Source organism: Myodes glareolus, chromosome X (genome assembly GCF_982192425.1).
Source record: "Myodes glareolus chromosome X, mMyoGla1.1, whole genome shotgun sequence".
NCBI classification, from domain to species: domain Eukaryota; kingdom Metazoa; phylum Chordata; class Mammalia; order Rodentia; family Cricetidae; genus Myodes; species Myodes glareolus.
The window spans coordinates 97,393,664-97,412,679 of record NC_142053.1 but is presented as its reverse complement, the minus strand read 5'-3'; the positions used below and the strand labels follow the sequence as shown (position 1 = coordinate 97,412,679).

General features: G+C 39.4%; 1 protein-coding gene across 3 annotated transcripts in view; it reads left to right on the top strand.

The window, feature by feature from the left end:
• Nucleotides 1-15,753, top strand: part of Tasl (TLR adaptor interacting with endolysosomal SLC15A4) — a 116,627-nt gene extending 100,874 nt beyond the window's left edge. For all 3 annotated transcript variants that reach the window (XM_085684522.2, XM_085684521.2, XM_048449780.3), the window contains one exon: nucleotides 14,310-15,753. In XM_085684522.2, the coding sequence (XP_085540648.1) occupies nucleotides 14,311-15,207 (897 nt within the window). In that variant the 5' untranslated portion in view covers nucleotide 14,310 and the 3' untranslated portion in view covers nucleotides 15,208-15,753. The remainder of the gene's footprint in view (nucleotides 1-14,309) is intronic.
• Nucleotides 15,754-19,016: the final 3,263 nt, after the last annotated feature.

Genomic DNA, 19,016 nt, shown 5'->3' with positions numbered 1-19,016 from the left:
TTTATTTTCCATTTCTCTTTGTCTCTGTTCTTTTTCTGACATTTTTTTGGGGGGGGAGTATTTCCTTGGCTCCATTGCCCATCCCATCCCTTAATCTTGAGTGTATGTTTCCCAAGAATATGAGAATTCTTTTATATAGTGATGATGTAATTATAACACCAAAGCTGTAAAATCAATCCAAGGACAGTGGCTCACGCCTCTAATGTCGGAATGTGGGTGTTAACTTTCATCGACTTCTGCAGATCTGTCTTCGAGCCCTGGGATCCGAGGGCCTTAAAGCATGCGGAGGACCGCACACAGTCTAATGCTGCAGACAGCCTTACCTCAGTTTCAGTGCCCTTTTAAACACAAAGTAAACAAAGAAAGCTGTGATCCCAGGAAGGTTGTTTGTGTTCCGAAAAGCATGATCAGATAAACATGTAAATAAACGCCAGTAAGTACATACTAAATATCGACAGAGCAGCCCTTTCCCAGAACATTCTCAGGACAGACCAATTTAAACACAATGCCTGACACATACTAAGATTAGCGCTGGGAAAACACAAAAGCAAGGCAGAAGGCCATATCCAGCTTCAGGGTACACTCACCAGATTGAGTGCTATCATATGTTTTGACATCCAACAAGAATGAACGTGTCTTATGAATTGAATGCAAACGTTTGTTGCAGGAGGCATGAAATCATGTCCAAGAGCAATCCAGGGAATAAAATACACTTGAGGTAAAAGACCCTTTGCCTGTTTTCACGGAGCCTCTCTCCCAGTCCCCCAGCAAACTGTCACTCTTCGGGCCATGTTCTGACTGTGGGCGGCTGAGGCAGGAAAACTGCATGAGTTCAAGGCCAGACTGAGGTGTACAGGGAGTCTCAGGATGATCCAGGGTACAGAATGAGACCTATTATCAAAGTAAGAAAAGGAAAAAAAGTTGAATTTATAAACTAGAAGACTTATTCCTTATTTTTAAAATTTCTTTTATGTAAAATGCATTTAAAAATATTTTTGAAAAGTGGTCATAGCTTTGATTTTCAATGTATGAGATGCTAATAAAAATTATTAAGAAACAGAAAAATTATTAAAAATATATTTAATAATACTTCTGCACCAAATTTTACATACTCTGAAACAAAGAATTTTATAATCAGGTAAGGCCCTTGGGTGTAGTTACTACCTTTGAACATAAGAATTCCAGCAGATCACAGACCGAAATTGTTTACTGATCTAGTCTGTGAATTCACTATGGAAGTCAATGTGAAGGTACTTCAGATAAATAAAACTAGCAGTCAAGTGTATTGGCTCCTACTCGTAATCCCGGAGCTTGGGAGTCCAAGGCAGAAGGATCATCATAGGTTCAAGACCCTGTCTTAAGCAAAACAACTAAAATAGGGTAAGTACATGACTCAGCTGGACCACTACTAGGTGTGCACTCGAAGGTCTCTAAGGCACTGTGGCACAGAGATATTTCCATATTCATGGTTCTTGCTCTACTAGTTACAGTAGCAGACAGATGGAACTAGCCTAAATGCCCATCAACCAATGCTTAGATAAAGAAAATGCAGCAGATTTACACAATGGAACTTCATGCTGCCGTGAAGAAGAATGAAAACATATTTATAGTGAAATCAGCAGTACGAAGAGTACTTTAAGTAAACAAAATCAGCTAGGAAGAAACACCATGTTTACCATATTTTCTCTCATATGTCTTGGTGTGTGCGTGTGCGTGTGTGTGTGTGTGTTAAATCAAGAAAGAGGTCAAGAAGTCATGATAGAGAAAGGAGAAGTGTTAAGAGGGAAGTTTTAGGGGAGAGACAGGGTCATGGGAGAGGAACAGGATCGTCAACAGGCCGGCAGGAAGAATGGGAGAAGGCAGTCAGGGATGGGGCTTGACAAGAACAAAGTATAACAATACATGTTTATGAAGATATGACAAGGAAACCCATCACTTTCTGTGCTGATTTAACAAAAAGAAACCTAATAATATGGGACTGGGTAGATTGTTTAGTGGGTAAAGTGCTTGCTGCACATTTGAATTTGATTTCCAGAATCCTCATTAAAAATGAACCTGGCGTTGTGCTTTGTAATCCCAGAACAGGGAAAACAGAGACCCTGGGCTCTCTGGGAACCCAGTCTATCATAGTAGGTGCACTCCTGGCCAGTGGAACCATTGTTCCAGAGAACAAGTGCTTGAAGAATGGCGTGAAAGCTTCATCCAACACCTTCACACATGCATTCATTTGCACACATACTAATAATACAAAAAGAAATATGTACGAGTAAGATGAACTACTCAAGATATAATCTATAATGTATGATTAAGCATGTAATTATTTCTAGCTCTCCAGACAGAATTTTTGTACTGCCCGGTTCCACAGCCATTCAGTCCCAAAGAAACACAGAGAGGCTTATATTTGGCCAAAGGCTCAGGCATATTCCTAGCTAGCTCTTACATCTTAAATTAACACATTTCTATTAATCTATGTATCACCACAAGACTGAGACTTACTGGTAATGTTCTGACATCCTTCTCTATTGGCAGCTACATGATGTCTCTTTGACTCTGCCTACTCTCTCTCTCTCTCTCTCTCTCTCTCTCTCTCTCTCTCTCTCTCTCCATATATATATATATATATATATATATATATATATATATATATATATATATATATATATATCTGTTTGGATTTCCCACCTGGCTTTACTCTGCTAAGCCATTGGTCAAAACAGCTTTATTCATCAACCAATAAAAGCAACACATATACAGAAGAACGTCCCACATCATAGCTCAAAGAACAGAGTTTTTATTTTGTTTATTTGTTTGCTTTGTTTTTGAGACAGGCTACTTCTATATCCTTGGTTTGACCTGGTACTTGCAATGTAGACTAGACTGACTTAGACTGGCCTAGACTTTGAGAAAATCTTTCTTGCCCTGACTCTCCAGTGCTAGGATTATAGATGTCTGCTGTTATGTCCTGAAGGAAGAAATATTTTATTTTACTTAGTTTTCTTAGCTTTTGGGGCAGCATCTCATGAAGTCAGGTTGGCCTTAAGCTCACTGTAGGGCTGAGGTTGGTTTTGAACCACTGATCCTTCTGCCTCAGCTTCCCCAGTGTTGTGATACAGGTGTGTGCTATCACACCTGTATCTGTAATCTTAAGGCAGTTTTCTCCACTATCAAATATGAAATAAGAATGAATTGGCTCCTCTACTAGAAAACTTTTACAAATTAGTGAAGTGTTTGATAATTTCAGTGGAAATAATCTTTAGCATTGTTAACAAGAGAATAAATTGATTTAAGCTAATTTAAAGGCAGGTAGGCAGGTTGGGGTATAGGTCAATAACTTGAGAACTTATCTCGCATGCACGAAGTATGATAGTGCTTGCTTCTTACCTTAGCACTGAGGAGGTTGAGGGGGAAAGATCAGAAGTTCAAGATCATTCTTGAATATACAGTGGTTTCATGCTGACATGTCAGCATGTCAGTATGTGAGACCCTGTAGCCCCAACACCTCACAAATAATTATTTAATAATTTATTTGAGTAAGTCTGATGCCCAAAATCTGGCCCCAATAAACGTTCACAGACATGTATGCAATATTACACAAAGTGGCAAAAGAAGAAAAAAATTCCCAGCATACATTATCATCAAGGATTTATTACAGTGAAAGAGGCTTATAGATGTTAATATAGATGAAATAACTTGTGTTACTGTCTAAAGGCTACAGTTTCTTTTGGTTATTATTTTGAGATAGGCTCTCACAGTCCAGGCTGGCCTCAAGATCACTATGTAATCAAGATTGAAGCTCAATTCTTTTGTCTCTGACTACTGGTCCCTGGGCTTACAGGTGTATGTCACCATACCCAGCTAGACTAGCTGTCAAATGGGAGCCTTAAGATCTTCTATGCAAGGGCAGCCAACATTTTACTCTCTTTCTTTTTCACCAGATTATACAATACAGTGTTGGGTGGTAGTTCCAGTCCACTGGCTGGCTCCATTTGTATTTGGCTACTACTGGAGTCGTCCTTTGTACCCAAGTCAGTCCAGCCTCTTCCAATGTCTTAGTTTATACTTATTGAAAATATTCTGTAAGAGATGAGATATATTCCAGCTCACTACATCCCAAATCCCGCTCTTCCGTACCAATCACCAATCTCTCCTTTGTCACACACACTGTTTTAATTATTTAATTTAGTGATTATGATATCGGTTGGGTTTTATTAACATTCGATGTAATTCTGGTAACAATCTTGCAATAAAGGAGATGAATCTCAAATCCTTTTATAATTAAGAAAGAGAGAGTCTTTGAAATGTTAAGTGTTTGCGGTGAGATCTGAAGATTATGGAAGGTGGGTCAGAGATAACTGTAGAGTCTAAGCTTTAGGGACAGAAGAATAAAATATCCCTAGGTTGGTAGTTGGGATGGGTAAAATTGGGATAGGTTCAGAATAGTTAGGGTCTTGGATCCTGTGGGGAACAGGCAAAGATAAGGTGAAGTAGGCCGATTACACATTATGAGGGTCTGACATATGTAAATGTTTGGTTGATATGTAAACAGTACATTGGTAAAATTAAATTATCTTGTGGAAGGTAGTTGCAATCTCAAGACTAATGTATTTCTAGGTTACAGAACTAAGACTAGTCAAGTAAAATGTTAATATTGTTAGAGTCAAAGATGGAGGAAAAGTTCTTTGATTATCAGTGAGCATTAACATGCAAAATTTATTCTTCACTGCATCTTCCTTCTTTCACTTGGCAAGTGCTATTGTTAGCAACTGAAGTCAGGGATGATGCCATTTTCCTGGAAGAACAAAAGTGCTTGCTATCATAATCGTATGATAGATAGAAACTGCCTTCAACTATGCAGCAGAACAATAGCTTGTTCTAAACACAAGCTTTTGAGTTCATAAATTTGACCTTCAAACTTGCCTTCAGTAAACAGTAGCTGTATGACCTTAGGAAGGGCAGTTTTCTTTTTATACAGATTTTATTGGTATATACTATATTAATTATATCTAGTAATGGGTTTCACTTTGACATTGCCATACATATATGTTATATATTTTGATGATATCCCTCCATAACTTTCATGGATTGCCCTGCCACTCCTGCTGATCCCCATCTTTCCCCCCAATAAGACATTTTTATGTTCCCATCTATCACCATGCCAGTTTTCTCATTTGGCAGCTATGATAATATTTAATGTCTTATTGTTGGAAGATTGGGAATAATATATAGGAAGCAACCAAAGTTGCTATCATGATGTTCTATTCAATTTACTCTATCTGCAACTTTCTTTTTCTCCTTCTTTTCCTGTTTTTCATTTCAATTTTTGTCTTTTTTCTTTCTTTCTTTTTTCTGAATCCAGGTCTCTTTATTTAGTCCTTGATGGTCCTGACCCATGATCCCCAACTTCAAGCTCGCAATGTGTAAGGTTAGGGTATGTCCCACAAAGACCACCTGTGCCCACTTTTGGGTTGTTTGTGATTTTGTATTTTTAAGATAGAGTATTACTCTGAAGCACAAGCTAGTCGTAAACTCACCAGAACCTAGCCCAGACTGTTCTTGACCTTGAAGCAACTTATGCTCCTGCTTCAGCCTTCCATATGCTGGGACTACACTCATAAGCTACCACACCCAGAAGTTGGTGTTTGGGATGGAAGCTTGATTAAGGTCAAGGTTAAGCAAGCCACAGCCCAGGACTGTTTTTTCTTTTTAAAATAAAGTTTTAATTGGAACACAGCCATAACAATTTGCTTGCATGTTATCTGTGCCTACTTTTCTTCTATGATGGCAGGGTTGCAACAAATTCTGTATGATCTAATACCTTAAATCTTTACTATCCATAACAGGCATTCTTTTTCCTTAAGAAACATTTTTAGATGCCCCCTTTGAAAAGTCCTTCCTCCTTAGTTCTTTTTGCTTTGTTTTGCTTTTGTAGTGTAGACAAATTCTCACTATGTAGCCCTAGCTGACTTAGAATTTGTAGACAAATTTGATCTTAAACTTGTGGTCTTCCTGCCTCTGGTTCCCTTGTTCTGGGATTAGACATGTACTATCATTAGATTTTCTTTTTTCATCCTGGGTTTGTGTTCCTAGGGTATAAGTTGAAAGTATGTCTATATACAGAAGTTATAACAAGTTTATATATATATATATATATATGCATACATACATACACACACATACTGATCTAGAAGGAAGAATTTACATTGAAGTTTCTTCAGGAAACCAAGTAAATGATTGAACAAAGTACTGCACTTTAGTCTGTACTTGTAGTTTGTGAATTTGCACATCAGGTTAATTTTGGTATGCCACTGTCTGGTAATGATTAATGCAGGCTAAATTTGCCTAGAACATCTCATCAGCAGATGTCCCTGGATGGCTTTTTTCACACTTAACCAGTCATAGATTTACACACACACACACACACACACACAGAGAAAGAGAGAGAGAGAGAGAGAGAGAGAGAGAGAGAGATTCTCTAAGATGAGAAACAAAACTTCAAACAATAAACTATATGAAAATCTTAATCCATTGGGTTCACTGCCTTGAATAAAATTAAGTATGCCTTTGAGATATAGTGATAGTCTTAAAAAGTTTTAGAGGCAATAAAACTTATTAAGAAAAATGCTCAAAATAAACTAAGATAGGTCCAGGAAGCTTTTCTTTCTCTGCCTTGTGATACTTAGGATTCTGACATACGTAACTATATTTGTTCTAGTAGTGCATTAAATTGTGGTTGCAAGATAAATAATTTCTTTTTCAAAACTAAGTTACACTTATTTATTTATGGTGTATGTGTTGCATATCATGGCACTTGTGTGGAGTTCAGAACTTAACTTGACAAAGTTGGTTCTCACCTTCTACCAAGTTGGTCCTGGCTTCAAACTGAGGTCACCGGACTTGGCAGCAATGAACTGAAAGAACCATCTTACCAGCCCTGGCCCCTTTTTGGCCTTGAACTCACAGCTGTGCTCTTGAGTCAGCATTCAGGGTGCTGGATTACAGGCTTGGGCCATAAAGTGCTGATCAAATAAATTGTATTTGTATAATTTTGTCTGTAATTTTTGTGCAGTGTACGTCTGCACGGCTTCAGAATGATTTCACAAACCTCTGTGGCATGCTTTCTACTGCCCTCTGCTGCCAGTTTTTCAGAAAGATCAGATTCTGGGTAAATCCACTAGCCTTAGTCCTAAACTCATGCAGTAGCTAAGTGTTTTGGCACTTCCCTGTACAGGCAGCTGAGTGTGTGAAAAGGTAAATAATGCAGTACAAGCTCTGTGTTATGACTGATAGCGCCTGCATACCTGGTGACTTTGGATGCATCGTTCCGAAGCTACTCATTTTAACACCTGAAACAAAGAGATCTACTCAGTACGTCTGAAACTCCTGCAGTCTTTACAAAGCCACGTGACACTTGTAATGTGATGAGCATTATGGGGCATTATTACAAATAACAGAAAGTTTCTCAGGCCCTCGGTATCAGCTCCTACCTTCCTATACATGGAATCTGGTTTCATTATTAACTTGAAGTAACTTGCCTCTCTGGTGGAATCTGTGTCCCTCTCTCCGTCTCTGTCTCTCTCTCGTCATTTCATGGTCTCTCAGTGTAGCCCTGGCTGCCCTGGATTATGGCATGTAAAGCAAGCTGCCCTCTTCCTGTCTTTCTTTCTCAAGTGCTTGGCTTCCAGATACCCTTTGTCACGCTAGGCATTCTAGGTGCACAGATGTTTGTGGTCCGATGTCCCATCTCTTGTAGGTCCAAGAGGAACTAAACCCGCTGGCCCCCACTTCAGACAGTGCTAGTGCCATATCATTATAGCCAGACTGTGAGGTGTTATTTATAGTTGTAAGGCTGGTTTTTACTGTGTAGCCTAAGTGTCGGCCTCAAGCTCACAGCAGCTCTCGCTCTTGCCCCAGTCTCCCACCTGCTAGGGTACAAGGACTGAGCCCCCAAGCCTGGCTTCAAAGTTCCTTTGGGCTTGTCTCGCACCTCATTTCCACATCTGAGAGGTTTTTTGTTTTGTTTTGTTTTGTTTTTTAAATTTTATTTTTGAGGCCGTAGCGTGTAGTCCAGGCTGGCTTCAAACTTGCTGTGTAGCCAAAGTTGGCCCGGAGTTCTTGATCCACCCGTCTGGTATTCCAGGTGCTAGGAATCCAGGGGCGCGCCACCGCGCTTGGGTTTGGGTCTCTCCAATTTAGTCCGTGTCCCACCTGTCTGCAGCCTCACTCTTAGCTCCCGTGTCAGGTGGGGAATAAGTGCAGCAGTGTCCTAGCGTGTCACCCTCACGACAGCCTCTCAGCTGGCGGAAGCTCATCTTGCACTTTACTGTGAGCATTCTCCGTACTCTGAATCATCTTCCTTGCACGTCGGGCTGGGAATCTTTGATCTGACATGCTTGGGAGCAGAAGTGTTTTGTTAAAGATTTTGAAAAATATTTGCATATGCATAATGATACATTTTAGAAATAGGGGGCAACTGGAAATACAAAAAGTATGTCTCATGTATACCTTTTTACATGCACAACGCCACTGAAGACAACGTTACACAAGATTTTGGTGCACTGGAACTTAGATTATCACGTGAGATTAAGACTGGAGTTGTACTTTTATAGTGTCATGCTGGAATTCAAAAACATTCAAACACTGGAGCATTTCAGATTTAGGAGTTTTTGATTAAAGTGCTTAACATTTCTTAAGTTAGATGGAATACGGTCAAGCTTGTCTGTCTCAATGGATCTCCCTGACCTCATCACCCACTCTTTCCTCCCAGGATTCACCTTCTGCTTCTGCCATTTTCTAATCTACACTTGGCTCCATATACAAGAATAGCAGGGAATTTTATGCCTATAGTAGAGGCTGGTTTTACATTCTATGATCCTCCCTTCTCGGCCTCCCATGCTCAGGTAGACTGCTGGAGACTGGATTTACCGTAATCGCAATACTAACAAACCTCTTCGCAAATAACAAAACTCTAGACCTTCCCCCACTATTGTGAAGGTCTGGAGACTCTCAGTAGTTTTCATAAATGTCCCCACACCTTGAGAGAAGCCTCTGTCAGATCAGATTGATGAATATGAAGAGCAGGATGAGAAACGATGGGAGATTTGGCATCTGTCTGCATGGGATCAGGGATAAGAAAGTCGGGCTCTTCTAGAAAGACTCTTAAGGCTTGTATTTCTCTCAAAAATAATACACCATAGATTGGTGTCTATCATTGCCCAACTTGAGGATGATGAGAGAGACTTAGTCATGCGTGTTGACATTCTCTCCTATCTACAGTGCCTTCAACCTATTCTCTGTGCTGTTTAGTCAATCCTGGGCTTCAGAGCCCAGACAAGTTCACTTTGACAGCCTCTTTCGTCACCCCGATCCAGCTGGACAGAGATAACCACCGACTTTTTGTTTCTTCTTAGTTACTCTAAAATATTGTTCTGTAGTTTTTAAATCATTTTTATTTTTGTGGAACTTGGCTTAAATCCACAACTTCGCAACTACCAGGCAAGTAAGTCCTATGACACCGAGTTAGTCCCTCAGCCCTACTTTTAAAACAGGATTTATTTATTTTTATTTTATGGTTGTGTGTGAGTGCGTGCATGTATGTATATGTAACCCACACATCCCTGGTGCCTGAGGGGGCAAGAAGAGAGTGTTGAATGCTGTGGTTAGCATACAAATATATGGATTTCATTAGAACACATACAGGTGAAACTATTCTCCGCCATCTCTCTCTCCCTCAGCTTCTTGGAAATCTCCTTTCTCTCTCAAACAGGCCGTCTTTCTCCTTTCATGACACGTGTAGTCCATTACCTTCTCTTGTCCTCCCCTTCTCCCTTTATTCATCTTACGCACCTTTATACTTTCATGCAAGGTGCAGGTTCATATGTGTATATGTGTCTGTAAGTAATTTAAATATAGATTCTGTATAAGAAAAACAACATTTTTCTGAGTCTATTTCACTTAATATATTGATCTTCACTTCCACTCATTTCCTGTGAGTATCATAATTTCATTCTTTATCTCTGAGTAAAATTCCGGTGTACACACACACACACACACACACACACACACACACACACACAATCCTACCACATTTTCTCGATCCATTTATCATTAATGGATATTCTGTATCTTATCTGATTCTGTATCTTGACTATTGTGATACTATAAATACGGCTTTGAAACATCTATGTGGTGTGTTGACATAGGGTTCTTCAGGTATGTATCCAGGAAGAATGGTATAGTTGAGTAAGACAGTAATTTCATTTCTGGTTCTTTTAGGAACCTCTGTACTGAGTGGCTGTACCTGTTCTGATTCTGCATTAGTTACTTATATTGCTGCTGTGCCAGGATGTCTTGGCAAAAGCAGCCTGATGGAAATGAGTATTTTGGCTCACAGTTTCAGGTAATAGTGCGTCTTCGTGGGGAAGTCATGGCAGCGAGAGGAGGAGGGAAGCAGCTGGCAGCTGCTCTCATTTTATCTGCAGTCAGGGTACAGAGAATGATGGCGTTTTAGTGGCCAGCTTGCTCTCCTTTGGAATTTCCTCCCGAATCCTAGCCCACAGAATGATGACACCCACCGGTTAGAATGTGTCTTCCTATCTCTGGTCACCTAATCTGGCTAACTCCCCACAGGCATTCCCAGATGAACCTAATTTAGACAAACACGCATGCTCAGCATTTTGTCCTCTAAGTAATTCAAGATTCTGGCAAACTGACAATCAATATTAACCGTCACAGATACACACTGGCAGTGTCTAAGGCTTCCTCTTTCTCCAAATCCTTAGCAGTATTTGCTGTTTGTTATCTTTAGGGTATTGAGAAATCCCAAAGCAGCTTTAATTTACATTTCCCTGATGACTAAACGTGTTGTCCTTTTTTGGATAATTGTTCCTTTCACTTGCATGTTTATTGATTGGATTATTTGCTGTTTTTATATTTGCTTTCTTTTGAATTTGTTAGACCTACTGTATATCAATCCCCTGTAGGATTGGTTGCTGACAATAATTGTGGAGATAGAAAAATAAAAAGAAACCAACGAGTCCATATGCCTATTCTGCTATATTTTGTGAAATCTTTGCTTCCTTCTCTCAAATTTGGGCCCATAGTTTCCTAATATGTAGGAAACACTCCTTGTCAGTCAAGGTCCTTTTAACCACTTCACGATGTTGTGGATGGTGAAGACTAGGGATGTTTCAAAGGGGAACAGAGTGAGACCTTTGCCCTCTTTTTTCAGGTCTTTCTCACCACCAAAGAAAAAATTCTAAGACAGTACAAAACAAGGAATTAAAAACTCATAAACTTGAGGGGTGAGTGCAGGCTTCTCAAGCTGGAGGAATCATTGGTATTTTAATTTATTTATTTTTGTATCTGAGTCATGATCTCATGCTGTAACCCAGGTTGTCATATAGCCCCAGCTGTCTTTGTCTGTCATCATTTTCCTGTGGGTGCTAGGAGTCCAGACTCAGGTCCTTATGCCATTAGGTCAAACTAATTCATGCCCCTGAAGTTATCATTATTATAGAGCAACCGTTAGTTCGTGGTCATCTTGGTAGACGGTGCTTATCAAAACTGCTGTTTTGAGGTAAACGTGTTTATTCCCTTGTTCTTTTTTGCCGTTGGAGCAGGGGCATGATGTCCTGTTGTAATAAAGGTCTACAGTTAGATCAACCTTTAGCAACTGCACAGTGTGTCTCTTTTATACCTTTGCCTGTCAGGTCTACTCCAGTGGTCCTCCTCCCGGGGCTTGCCTCTAAGTTCCAGAATGTTCATATATAGAACTAGAGGCTCACTTAGGAATGGGTATATGTAGAGAGTATCTTTCATTTCACAATATAATCACACTCATATCCATGGCAACTTCTTCACCTAGCCCCTGGTTAGTGCTCTTTGTAGGTCATATATGCAATCTTTGTACCTCATTTGTAGGCATGCTTCAGGTATACAGGCTTTTCACATCTTTTTCCTGGACAGGGCAGTTGGGTACAGTTGTTTATCTATAAATATTATGTCCTATGTTCTTTTGTTTGTTTGTTTTAGCTTTGGAACAGGGTTTCTCTGCGTAGTCTTAGCTGTCCTGGAACTCAGCCTACAGACTATGTTGGTCTTGAACTCAGAGATCCACCTGCCTCTGACTCCTGAGTGCTAGAATTAAGGGTGTGTGTGTGTGCCACCATTGCCTGGAATGCCCTAAGATCTTAATGGTTCTGATTTTGATTATGATGTTTTTAAGCTCAAGTTACAGTATTTTAAAAAATAATTGTGAATTATTAACATGTCCACCTCTCTCTCCTTTTGATTTCTGTGGGCTTTGATTGAATTTAAGCTCCAGATCCTTCTGCCTCGGCTTCCCAAGTTTTGGGATAATGGACTGCATCACGATGCTTGATTTTTATTTTACTTCTGGTTGGCTTGTTTGTTTTGAGGCAGGATCTTACTGTCAACTTTGATTTTTCATTTATACTCTCCCTAGGTGGTCCAGGCCAGTCTCTGCTAAGATTTTCTAAAGTCTATATAAAAATTTGAACGTTATCCGTGACCTTTTGCCCTGACACACAATATTCTGAACTTATATGTCGAATGGCATGCTACAGCCGGGTGGATTTAGGATGGGGAAATATTATGGTCATCTTTGTTGCTTGCCTAATTATCCTCTCATGTATTTAAATTTTTTCTTTTCATCTAGCTACTAGACACTAGTTTTGTTGAACTGTACTTCGAAAGTATTTTTTAAGATAAGCATCATATTTTCTTTTTATCTTTTAAATTTTACTAAGAATACAAGCAAGCATTATTATTCATAGAGTTGGTGAAAGCTTAGCTTTGTATTTTTATGTTGTATAACTTTGCGTACAGAATAATGACCATTATTGATGAATTTGATGAATATACTTTGGACATAATTTTGAAAATATGGATATTTATAACATTGTCTTTGTGCAAATTTTTATTTATTCTTTTCTCATCTATTACATCTGACCACATTTTCCCCAAAAGAAACATTTTATTTACTTGGCAAACTGCATGAATGTAAAACAGGGCCTGAAAACTGAGAAACATAATGTCATGTTCTTTTGTAAATGATCCTTCTTTTTGACTTTTCATTTTCAGTGTCAAATTGACAGGTCTGCTTTAGTAGCCGAGCCCTTGGGCTCAAAAAGAACCAGTTCTCCTCACTGTTGCCTGTTGCTCAAATTCCAGGAATGCCAGTCTGTTCCTTTTTTTAGAGACCGCAGCTGCTGGTTCCTGGCTTGTTCTCTCTACCCCAGACTTCAATGACAACTGCTAAGGATGTGGAAGGGGGAGGGGAGGTGTGGAGGAAGGCCTACTGTCAGGAAAGAATGTTAATAACTAGGGTAGAGGTAAACTGGTCAGTTTAGTGTAGACATTCTAGGATATATTCTGCGAAGTGAGGGGGATAAAAAGAAAAAGTCAACATGACTTTAAAAGGTAGGGGGGAACTCTGTTCTTTCATTATGTATCAGTCATGAATTAGTTTCAGAATTCTTGTCAAATGTTTCATCAACCTACCAAATAGTTTGTAGAATTCCTCCTATATCCCAATTGCTATCTAATCCCCAGGAACAAAGTTTCATCAAATGAGAAAGATTACAGTTCTTGTTTCAGTAGACTTTGTCACATATTTCTTCAATCTTTTTTTCCTAGCACTCTAGCCATGTGACTCTCCAGATGGCAATTTCTCCACTTCCCTTTCTGGGCACAACATAATTCTTTTGTCTAACACCCCGGGCCCTTTGTAGTCAGATTCAGGACTATCATATGAGTCCTATTTCTTCTTCTTAGTTTTTCATTATGTAGTGAATAGGCCATTTCTTATAATTTTATGTTCGTAGTCCCAATTCCTACTTACCCTTTACCCTTGAGCTGAAATGCTACATGCCTTAAGTCACATCCTGTGAGTCCTCCCTATTTGCTCTGGACTATGTTATGCTACTTTTGTGCTTGGAAAAAAATGTGAAACATGCCCCCGCCCCTGCATCAATGCTGAAGCATGCATGGGCAGCCTGTTTATATTGGGTTTCATTTATAATCTCCAGTAATGTATTATTGAGGCTATGCATATTCAGTATTTATTTTCTTCCATAAGAGAAGCATGAGAGTTATAGTGTTTCATCTTTGTATCTCCAGCATATGCCATTGGCCTGGTATACATCAGGTACACAGTAATGGGCCTGGTCGGTGAATGAATGAATGAATGAATGAATTCATCATCATTCATTTTTGATATATCAACTGCCAATTAAATTTTTTTGATCATCTTCTTTTCTCCTACTGTTTCTCATGAATTCTCTTTTCAGAATGCTGTCCGAAGGGTATCTCAGTGGACTTGCCTACTGGAATGACATTCATTGGAATTGTGCATCTTATAATGAGCCGGTCACTGGAGAACAAGGCAAGGAGACAAGTTCTGTTGCTGCTCTTTCCTATTCCTCTGGGGAAGAAACACAAGTCCAGAGTCTTTATGTGAGCTGCAAGTCCTCCAGCAAGTTCATCTCATCAGTGCATGCGAGAGGGAGTCAGCACAGCAGAAGCCAGAGCAGAACAGTGTTGCAAGCAAGCTCCAACCCTGTATTTGAAAGTCCAACCTTGGCCACAGTTGACATTTGCAGGGAAGCGATCAGAGAGACCTATTTGGTTCCACCTTCTTGCAAAAGTATTTGCAAAAATTACAATGACTTACATATTGCGGGAGGACAGGTGATGGCCATTAACTCAGTAATGGCAGATTTTCCCTCGGAGAGCAGCTTTGAAGATGGCCCTTTGCTGAGGTCATCTGAGATTACTTTGTCCATGGAGGACTCCATTTCCATTCAGCCCACTGAATTTCCCCTCAAACCGATCCAGCGGTACTCATCCTACTGGAGAATAACAAGCATCAAGGAGAAAAGCAGCCTGCAAATGCAGAAGCCTATCTCAAATGCAGTGCTCAACGAGTATCTGGAGCAGAAGGTGGTGGAGTTATATAAGCAATACATTATGGACAATGTGTTTCATGACAGTTCTCCTACCCAGATTCTGGCATCAGAACCCATCATGACAAACGTGGACCAAATTAGTCTTCAAGTTTCTAGAGAGAAGAATCTAGACACCTCAAAGGTCAAGGACATAGTTATTAGCCACTTATTGCAGTTGGTATCATCGGAGATCAGCACCCCGAGTCTCCATATTTCTCAGTATAGCAGTATAACACCATAGAGAAGATTCCTGTCAGTTCCTCTCATTCCTATCAATCCCAAAGCAATACTGTATTCATTTATTCAGAAGATGTGAGGGAGGGAATAATGGAAGGGAATTAAGGACTAGTGAAGGAATGTTTGAGAAATCTCATACTACTCCACATGCTGAAGGAATACAGGAAGAGGAACCATGAGGGACGGTCTCAAGGGCAGGTTTACACAGAAATGGAGTAAAAAGAAAAATGATCACAGAGAGAAGGAAGGTGTTACAAGTCAGTTATAGGTGTACTGAAGTGGGAAGACAAGCCCAGTCAGGAACAAAAGGAAACACTACGGCTAAACTCTAAAGCCAGCGGGCTTCAGGATGAGGAAGTAAACATGTGTTTCACATTCACATAAATTCTTCTAGGCTGTTTCTTCTAGAAAGAAATGAACTACAGGAAGGTTGTTAAATTTGGGTGGACTAACATTTTTCCAAGTATAAGCTTGTATCTTTTTTCTCTATTCTGTATCAGTAGATCATATAGGTCTATTCTTTGTAAATATTAAAGGTATACCAAACAAATTACAATTGTTTACTTTTTTTTTGCAACAAGGTTCATTGTAGTTCAGGTTGACTTTGCAATTGTTATATAGCCAATGATGTTGAATTTCTTATTCTCCTGCTTCTATCTCACAGGTGCTGGTATTATATTGGCATGTGCCATCACATCTGGGTGTGGTTTTATTTTTGAATGAAAAGGTACATTCACAAGACAATGACTTAAATCCCCTAATTCTATTTAGTGATAGAGATAGCATTTTCAGTGGAAAATCTCCCACTGTAAGCACTGAAACATTTTGATTTTTTTGTTTTGCTGAATATAATTTTCACGGTGCTGTCATGTTCAAAAGGAATCATGAATATTTTTCCCATTTTTCTTTTTCATATGTTCTTTTGACCTGGAGACAGAAAAAGGTCTTCTCTATGTTCCATACAAGACCTGGGGTTCCATAATATCAAGTTCTGTATATTTGTTTACTAAAACAGTAGCTTCGTGTGTGTGTTACTGTCTTGATCTTATTAATCTTTTATTCAGCTCAGGAGTTGAAAAACTATGACCTGTTGGGCAAAACTAACTTTATGATAGTTTCGAACTCTTGTGAGCTAAGGATGGATTTTCTTTATCTTTCTTTCTCTCTCTGTCTCTCTCTGTCTCTGTCTCTGTCTCTCTCTGTCTCTCTTTTATCTTTCCTCCTCCTTCTTCCTCTTCTTCCTCCTCCTCCTTCTTCTGGTGGGGTCTTTCTATTATGTAGCTCTGGCTGTCAAACTCACTATGTAGATCAGACTGCTCTCTAACTTAGAGAGATCTTTTTGCATGTGCCTCCCACAGGCTGGCATTAAGAGTGTGTGCCACTACACCACACCTGGCAGGTTTTATTATTATTATATTATTATTATTATTATATATTATTATAATATAATTATAATATTATTATATTATTATTGTAATTTTTAATATGGTTTAAGAAATCAAAATGGTTAAATAAAAAAATATTCTAGAGCAAGTGAAACGTAGATAAAATTCAAAATAGAAATTTAGTGCATATAAACTAAATTTTATTTATTCATTTATTTTTTGGCAGTACTGGGGATCGAATTCAAGGCCTTACTCATGACAGACAAGTGCACGAACACTGAGATACATCCCAAGCTGCCTACTTTCTTTCTTTCTTAGTTTTTATTTACTTTGTATAGTCTGAGGCTGCTTCCATACAAGAATGGCTGAGTTGAAGAGACATGGCAGAGACTACATGGCACAACAATGACATACATGCTCTTATGACCATCTGGCTCTTTATAGAGACCTTTGCCTACCCTGTTCAACAAAAGTATTTTGCCCATACGTGAGTCAGGTTTGCAGAAAAGCAGTCTCTCAAAGGATACGAAGGGGCATGTTTATGGAGACTAGGTCTTGGGAACAACTTCTGTGAGAGAATGAGGGGAGAAAATGCAGCGGAAGTTGCCAGGAAGAGTTAGGGTGGCTCTTCAAACAATTCCAACTTGAAACAAGAGAGCTGGCTTTTGTAGTCAAGCATCTGGAAGCACGGTCCATATCGTGAGCTGAGTGTTTCAGTGAGGCAGTTTTCAGACTGGAGGTCTCCAGCGAGCCTTCATCTGTCAAACAATAGGCAGCTATGGGGGGGGGGTCTCTGCAGTGGCGATGAAAATTTCACATTCAGAAGATGGAGTTTTAGTCGAGCTATCGTTTTCCATATTTGTAGGTGTAGAGAGAAAGAATGTATTTTTTCATAACATATACCATCCTGCAAGGAAATCTGATTTTTGAAACAGTTATTCAGAAATTTTATTCACTAGTTTCAACAGATTACCAACATTATAATTAATAATAACTAATTAATAATAATCAGTCATCACTATATTTAATTAATCATAATAAATATTGTGTCTTAATTGCCTACTCTGTATCTATACCATGTTAAGCATTTTCATGAATGATGTAATTCTCATAATAATCTAAGGGCAGAGAGACTTACCTCCTTAAAGATGATAAGCCAGGTAGGTTAAGGCTACTTTCATAATTTGTCCCAAACTGCATGGTAGGTAGTAGGATTTAATTGAAATTCATTAGTTGTTGTTGTTATTTTTGCTATGGAACCCAAGAAGGTCTTGAGGTCATCATGTTCCTAATCTATCAGTCTTCCCAGAGCTCAAGTTACAGGACAGATACACACTACTAAGCCCAGCTAGAGGTCCTGGCTTTTAGCAACTACCATTTGCATTCTTCTGTTTTTATCTCAGTTTTTGCTCTTGTTCCTAGGTATGAAGCCCAGGCAGGGCTTCATACAAACTAGGTAAGCACTCTACCAGAGTTTTAGTCTCTGCCCATTTTTTCTTTTATTTCTCACTTTGAGGAAAGAGTCTGACCAGTTGCCCAGGCTCTACTTGAAGTTACTCTGTAGTCAAGTTAGGCCTTTAACACAAGATTCTCCCGCCTCACTTCCCAAGTAGCTAGGGTTATAGTCCTGTACCAGCAGCCCTGGCTGCTCTCTCCTGCACCGGCAGCCCTGGCTGCTCTCTCCTGCACCGGCAGCCCTGGCTGCTCTCTCCTGCACCGGCAGCCCTGGCTGCTCTCTCCTGCACAGCTCCTTAAAGTATTCTACTTCTAGAGGAGCCAACTAATGAATCTGATAGAATTAGGTTCATTCATTTCCTTCTATATTTAGTTTGTAACTTCTTTTCCCCAGAACATAAGCTTTAGTCTATTCATGTTTCCCTACATTGCAAACCCTACTTGGACATAATATTATAAGTAATATTTGAGGAATGGAGGCCTACGTTTGGATAATCTTGGATACTGCATCTGCTGGTCAAAATCTTAGACAATCAATATGAAAATCAGATCACTGTGGCTAGAAAATATGATATTGAAGTTTCCTCCCTATGAGGTAAACTAATTGAATAAATGGGATTATTAGCAGACAAATGCTATATTAAAACAATGTATAATAAAACATCACCATGGCTATTTTCGTTTGCCTATTGAGAAATAATGTTAGAAAACCCACTGGTTTGTGTTTTTCACTGAGTATCCATTTATCCATTTGATACTGTGTTTTGGGTCTGTATTTTTTCCTTGTTTATTTATTTAAAGAATTTCCACTTCCTCCCCTCCTCCCAATACCCTCCCGCTCCCCCCACTCCCTCTCCTCCTCCTTCACCATTCCCAAGAGCAGTCAGGGTTTCCTGCCCTGTGGGAAATCCAAGTTCCTCCCCCCTCCCTCCAGGACCAGGAAGGTGAGCATCCAAACAGACTAGGATCCCAA